This window comes from Erpetoichthys calabaricus, chromosome 16, assembly GCF_900747795.2.
Source record: "Erpetoichthys calabaricus chromosome 16, fErpCal1.3, whole genome shotgun sequence".
Lineage (NCBI taxonomy): Eukaryota > Metazoa > Chordata > Cladistia > Polypteriformes > Polypteridae > Erpetoichthys > Erpetoichthys calabaricus.
Genome location: NC_041409.2, coordinates 54,895,249 through 54,902,804, shown reverse-complemented (window position 1 = coordinate 54,902,804; position 7,556 = coordinate 54,895,249). Strand labels below are relative to the sequence as shown.

Sequence of the window (7,556 nt, the reverse complement as noted above, 5' to 3'; positions counted from 1 at the left end):
AGCCCATGGCCCTGATGCCATCCAGGGAGGCTGCCCTCTTGCATCCCGGGGGAGGTATTGTTGTGGATATGTCCTACCATCTTCGAGGTGCCCTGGCCGGGCAAGGGTTCCAGCCATCCACCACACTATCTATCTATCTGTTACATAATGCCTTTTCTTTCTTATTGTGCCTTTCCTATCTATCTATCTATCTATCTATCTATCTATCTATCTATCTATCTATCTATCTATCTATCTATCTATCTATCTATCTATCTATCTATCTATCTATCTATCTATCTATCTATCTATCTATCTATCTATCTATCTATCTATCTATCTATCTATCTATCTAAAGACTTGACACAATAATAAACTTGTATGACAGCCTGGGCCCTGTGGTGGACTGGCACCTCATCTGCTTTGCACTTGATGCTGCAGGTAGGAGAATATATCCTTACAAGTGGCGCAGTGGTAGTGCTGCTGCTTTTCAGTAAGGAAACTATGGAAGATTGTGGGTTTGCTTCTATATAAATGTAATGAATTATTATTGATGTTACACATCTCATATCTCATACTTGACAAATGGCACAACTAAACTGACATATTCTCATCTAAACTCGAGTGACTGAGGACATCCACGTGCACTGCTAGTAACTTCATGCTGTCGCCTCACAGCGGTTCCTGTATATGGTGCAATCACTGAAGAGTTTGCACTCTTGTGTCATGATTTAGACTTTGTTTTAATTTTTAGTGTTTTTTTTAACAGCCTATTTTTGGCATCTTAAAATAATGGAGGTATCGTTTTGGGGTATTGGAGATTAAGTAATTTAAACGTCTGATCTGTTTTTTTTTTTGGTGCAAGATATTCATTTTGAAATACATTTCCCGATTTCTGATTGTGGCGCCATTGCTTATTTGTAATGCTGGGTGGCCAGGTTTCTAGGGCAAGACGTAAAGAGGTCAGTGTTGTACGCTTCCATTACAAGTCTGTGACTAATTTAAAACTTAAAACTGTAATGTTATCATTGTAAGAGATTTCTCTGGCTATGAATTGTTGTCTGTTCTTTGACTTTGATTTACCTTTTGCATTTCGGCTTGGGCTACGAGACATTTTCTGGTTTTCGACTCTCTTGATTTATGACTTTGTCTCACGTCCTGGCCAATGTTTAATTGTTTCTTGTCCTCCTGGCTTTGACCTTGGCTGCCTTTTACTATCACGTTATGTCTCCTGATTCCATATTACTTAAAACTGCTGCTGTCCTGTGCCGTCACTACAGTCTCTTTCTTGTCACAGCCCAAAGAAATGAGATGTCATCCATTGTTGGACTTGTGCCTGCCACCACAATGTGGTTCTCTATTCCGGATCCAAACATGGAAAGTTCATCTAGATGAACGTTGACACTTAGTGTTGCGCTGATAGGATGAAGGGTGTGTTAGCAGTAATAATGAGAAAGAGTCAGTAGGTGGCATGGTGTCCACATTCACAGAATAAGACCAGAAACTGATGCTCACAAAGAAAGAGATAAAACAGTACAGTAGGTTAGCAAATATATTTTAATATATATATATGTATATATATATATAATATTCATTTTTTTACCACAACATTGACAAAATGCATATTTTTAGTTTAATTTAATCCATGGAAAAGCCACACTTTGTTTTTGTTTTTCTCGTAAACAACTTTAGTACAGAAAACGCACAATAAATGGAGAAACATTCATACTTTTGACATAATGTTTCTGAAAACAGTGCTCTGTGCTTGCTTCATGTCCCACAGAGCCTCAGCATCTTGCGGGCCTGCCTTCACGTACAGCTCTCAGAATCGTCACAGAAAGCACTGCATAGTGGAAAGCGTTTGCAAGAAAACTCAAAATTCATGACGGCCCCAATGTAACTAGTCACGACATGATCATGGCTTTACCCTGAAGCTTCCGAATTACCCAAGGCCTCTGATTTTACACTCTACAGCGTCCCATTTCCTAATACTAGAATTAGTGTGTGTGAGTTCTGTGCAGGTCGACCCCAAATCTGCATGTCTTCCAGCTCTCCTGGGCACTCTGCCAACATGAACAATGAGCCAGTATGGCCTCCACCCCATGTCCTCTGGTCAGCATGTGTTACGTAGATTAGAGAGCACTGTTTCTCCTATAAACAACAAAACTAGCCACAAGCAAGCAACACAAAATACACAGCATTTGGAAAAAAAAAACATGTTTATAGTCTTTCATCCACAAGAAGCACAACAGCCCACCAATGGGAAGATCCTATCCAAAAGCCAAAGACTTTAAAAGGAAAGAAGAAGAAGAAGAAAACTTGTTCAAAAGCCATTTATATTTTACGTTTGCAACTGCTGGTTATAAATGAATGACCCTGTGCAGTCAAACTTGGCCGCAGCTTGTGACTGTGATGCACAAAACCTACATTACCAGAGAAATACAACAGACAGCAACGACACCCAAATGACAGCTTCAAACAGATCCAAATGAATGAAAAATATCGCCAATTCCCCACTTTTCTGAATCCTGTCCAGGATACAACCAACAAAGATGACACGCGTCAAAAATACTGGTAGCTCGTTTTTGTTTTATTTATTTATCTATTTTATTAATGCAGCATTTTCCTTAAAGTCAAAATGTGTGTGTCTTACAGTTAAGCTTTAAATCAGTTATGACGTAATACTACAAGCAGCGCATACGCATGTGTGTGTGTCTTTGTGAGGAGACTGACCTGTTGGTGCCATGACGGGCTCCAGTCATTAGAGCTTCCATCTGTCCCCTGCTCTTTACACGTGGCTTCTGTTTACAAAAAAAAAAAACTTTCTGATAATACAAATGTGATTTCTGTGTAGTCACACACATGCAAACTGTCACAAAGTGTCCTCTGCATATTCATTGGCTACTCGCGCTGGCACCACTTGTCCTCCTGTGATATTCGCGGTCTCTTGGGGGATTTTTAAATCGTCAATCAGTAAGATTTCTCATTCTCCCAAACTGATTATTTCAGTGTTTTATGGCAGGAGCACACACTTATTCATACAAGTAGGTTTTGTCAGAAAATAGACTATGGAGGACAGGTAAGCCGTTTTGATAATAATAATAATAAAGGCAATGTCCACACCGTGTAAGTTTGGTATTTTTTTTTTAATTCTTTCAATGAGAAGCACTTTTTGGCTCCCTTTGCAGTGCTATGTGTCAAGAGTGTTTGAGAACGACATCTTCGAAAGTGCGGAAAAAAAGAAAACGAGGCTTGTCAGTAGGTCAAAGAGAGCAAAGCGTTGCGCAGCCGGTGTTGTCGCCTGCTTGTATCCTACACAGGAATTAAAGGAATAGGGCAGGCATGGCTCCCTCCTGCTAACAATGAAGGTGTGCAGCTATAAATATAAAGACTCTTCTTCAGATAGACATTATACATACCCAACAGTCTCCAAAAAAATAAAGACAGATGGGTGTGAAGGTACAAATAATGTGCAAATATGGAGCCCACTTCCCATAATCTTAGACTGGAGTGTGTGTACACCGACACAAACATACATATATACACACACATGCACTGGTGTACAATATGAACTCTTTGCAGGAGTATATACTACTGGAGTATCGGTGTATATGCATTGTGCATTTGCAGTTTACTTAATACATTTCTGTATATTTGTCTGTTTAGCTGTAAGTAACATGTCTGAAGTGGTTGTGTTATTAAAAAAAATGACTTCTTTCGAGTATACTCCTTATGGCACGTTGCTTAAATGAAATTGTTATACTCCAGAAATCATAAAAAATCTTAAAGGCATGTCGTTTACGAAGGCTGTGCAGCCTCAGAAATAAAACTCACGGCCTAAGTTCAATTAATCAAAGTCGAGACAGCAAACGACAGCCCCAGCTCCTTCCTTTTCAAATCTATTTTTCGAGCAGGCTGGAATTTCATTCCAGTATGGTCAGAAAATGCTTTTCAGATCGGGCCGCTGCGCTAAGCTTGATTTGACTCCAGGAAAATGCTTTGTGTGCTTACACACACACCACACCACAATAACAAGAAAACTGAAATCTACTGTTTCTACTGTTGTTAGTTTCACTGCTACGTGTCGCTCCATCTGATGGGGCATTAAGTGCTCTGCTTCTGAAACACGGTACTGTCCTGACAAGTTTAGTGAGCACTAAGCAGCTCTAAATTCAGCTCAAAAGGCACCCTAACTGTAGCATGATGAACATGCAGCGATACTAACTTGCAAATTTAGTACATCTGAGATCATTTACGCACATCTTTGAGCTTTCTATTCTAGCAGTACGAAAGTATGTATGCATGGTACATTTGTTGATCCCGTCCCATGTATTATTAGTTACCTACAGTAATGCCACACAAGTACGTTTCAGAAAGGAAAAATAAAATGACAATTTCCTCTTCTATGTGATGACCAAAAAGATACTTCCCAAAAGAAAGACAGCCATTAAGGCAAGAATAAACATTGAAGCGTTTGATGTACATAACACTGCTTTGACTGGTTCAATGAAATAAACTTTACCCACAAAGGTCTCATTTTGCATCTATACGGAAAAAAATATATATAAAGCAAGCACAGATTAGCTGCTGGAAAACGTACAGAGAGTAAAAAAGAAACAAGCCAAACATCCAGTCTGCCGTGAGTAACTGGACAGTCTGAGTTCACATTACAAGAAGCCTTCTATCAAGAAATGAATGCCATTCTGTTTGTGGTCCTAAAACCAAAGACAATTCATCACAAGCACCGACTGCACCACAAAACTAAATGGGTTTTAGACGCATGGCTAGAATATTACTGTATAGTGCCATTCTATAATGCTTTATGAACACACTGATCTAGGCTAAGGGTCAGAATTTAGGCTATAACCAGAACACAACCCATTCTTCTTGTCCCTTCTGAAAATCACATCTGCCCTTCTTTCTCTCCCTGTCTCACTCTTTCCTTTCTCATCCCCTCACTTCTTCCACTCTATTAGCGCTACACTGCTGTCTACCCAGTACTAATCTGCTCTCTACCATTTAAGTTATGATTTGCTTATATTTGCTGGTTACTATGATAGGAAGAAGACACTAGTATGACATGAGTATTATACTTCTCTGCTGTAACATTAATGTCGCCACATAAATAGACGGGGACTTGATGACCACCCTGCATTTTGGGTTTTCATAATAATAAACTTAGAGAATCATCCATTTGTCACTCCCCCCCTCCCCCCATTGATATAAATATGTATAAATTATACAATAAAAATATAGATTTTATCATATAATTGCAATATAAGTTTTATTCTAGAATTATCAAACAAAAATAAAGGAAGGAATCCATTGTTTTAAATCGATTTAAATACCAGGTTTTAGTTAATACAAAAAAGGGGATACATATACAGGCGTAGAGTGAGATAAAGTCTTTTTTCGGCAGGCGTGTGTGTAAGTCGGTTGAGCGATGTTATTCAGGGAAGGCACCGTGCCCTTCCTGAGACTGGTACACATGGTGTTTGCCAGCTTGCCTCACAGGGGTCCACTATTGCTGCTGATATTCAGACTCAATTACAGACAAAAGCAACTGTCTCAGTGAACCTCCCAATTCAAATGCACACCGAAACACAACCGAGAATCTAGAAACTCCACTTCTTTTCAACACTACTCTCACCTTTTTTCTGGATGTTAACAATGTTTTACTTTTTAGTTAATAACATTAAAAACAATTCTGCTTTTAATAACACCACTTTATCCAGCAAGATTAACTTCACATTGGTAGTGAAAAGTGAGACAGCATTGTCTATGAGGACTAAGGTAGCATCTGAGAAATGTTGAAAAGACAATTTGTTTTCAATATTTTGCATAGACTTTTTTTTCTTTTTTTTTTTTTTTTACCACAACACAATATAAAAGTTTTCCTTGGCACATGGGTTCTCGCTGAAAAGTTAAAGGTTACATAAAAAATTACATTAGCTAGCTAACAAACGGATGAAATTATCACAGAATAAGTAATTCATCAACCTGCCAGCATCCGATATTAACTAGGCTGGGCGCAGCGGGTTGTTGTACACAGTGGTAAAACGGCAACTGAGGGAAACAAAAGCTGAACTCTGGCATCCAAAATGTTGCATTTTCTTGTTTGCAAATTCATGCAAACACACGCACACATCCACCATATCACATGACCACTCCCAGCTTCCTTCCTTCTGTTCCCAGAATAATTGTAGTTGGTACAGCGATGGCCAACAAAACTTCCCCAAAGATAAAGGCTTGCAATACTGCATATGTATTTCTGAAGACAACTGAAAGGACAAGTACTCTTAGACAGCGATTGAACTGTACCCTTTCAGATTTCAAATTCTATTCCTCAAATGAACTCTATGGCTTTTTATTCATTTGAATAAACAGACTAACTAAGTGTCTCAAGTCTATTCACCTTTGCATTCACTTGCACAAAAACCTGATACTAAAAATATATCTTTTTGGATTTTGATATAATTTTTATGCCAAGTGGTTCTCTTTCAGATTAGCTTTAACCCTCCTGCCAAATTAACACCATTGTGATTTAGTGGCATCTGCCCTAAACTGCAGCTTCTGGACATTTACTTTCTTTACTCATGGTGCAGCTGACCACTAGAAAGCAAACAGGTAACGCACACTTAAGTCTGTGCCTCCAATGCCTTACTTATCAAGTTTTTGGTCCTGTTGTAATGAAATTGATCAATAGGAACAAATGACAGGGGTTTCTTGTTTTCTGAAACCTAAGACAAGAATACCGATTAAAAATATTGTTTTTTGATGCACATTTGAGCGACATGAAGGAAAGACTTTCCTATTTCCTACATTAGCTGTGTCCAACTACGTTAGGCTGAATGGTCCAGGGATTTGGTCTGACACATGCATGTGGGTGTGTGAGGGTGTGTGTGTGTGTGTGTGTGTGTGTGCATGTACGTGTATTGTGTATGCCACTGTAAAAAGGAGAAAGGAACAAGGAGAGTAGACAGCTGACGCAGAACGATGTCCTCACACCTTCTTTGGTGGTGGAGCTAGTTTAATGATTTCTTCTTCTGATGGCTGGCGTATTATATCTGTGGAAGGAAGAAACATTAATTATATTCATGAAATCTAAAACATCACAGTGTTCAAACTCCTGTATGCAGTGCTCCCAAGCTAAACACATCTCCTACATAAACAGCAGCTAGTAAATGGTACCCTTCACATTCACCAGGCCACTACCATATGTGAGTGATGTAAGATAGTAACACTATCCATCCATCCATTTTCCAACCCGTTGAATCCGAACACAGGGTCACGGGGGTCTGCTGGAGCCAATCACAGCCAACACAGGGCACAAGGCAGGAACCAATCCCGGGCAGGGTGCCAACCCACCGCAGGACACACACAAACACACCCACACACCAAGCACACACTAGGGCCATTTTAGAATCACCAATCCACTTAACCTGCATGTCTTTGGACTGTGGGAGGAAACCAGAGCGCCCGGAGAAAACCCACGCAGACACGGGGAGAACATGCAAACTCCACATAGGGAGGACCCGGGAAGTGAACCCAGGTCCCCAGGTCTTCCAACTGCGAGG

General features: G+C 39.7%; 1 protein-coding gene across 1 annotated transcript in view; it reads right to left on the bottom strand.

Annotated features, from left to right (window-relative positions):
* Positions 1-1,643: 1,643 nt before the first annotated feature.
* The window catches only part of LOC114667129 (astrocytic phosphoprotein PEA-15), a 118,340-nt gene continuing 112,427 nt past the window's right edge, over positions 1,644-7,556 (bottom strand). The window contains exon 5 of the mRNA XM_028822282.2: positions 1,644-7,046. Within this exon, the coding sequence (XP_028678115.1) occupies positions 6,982-7,046 (65 nt within the window). The 3' untranslated portion in view covers positions 1,644-6,981. The remainder of the gene's footprint in view (positions 7,047-7,556) is intronic.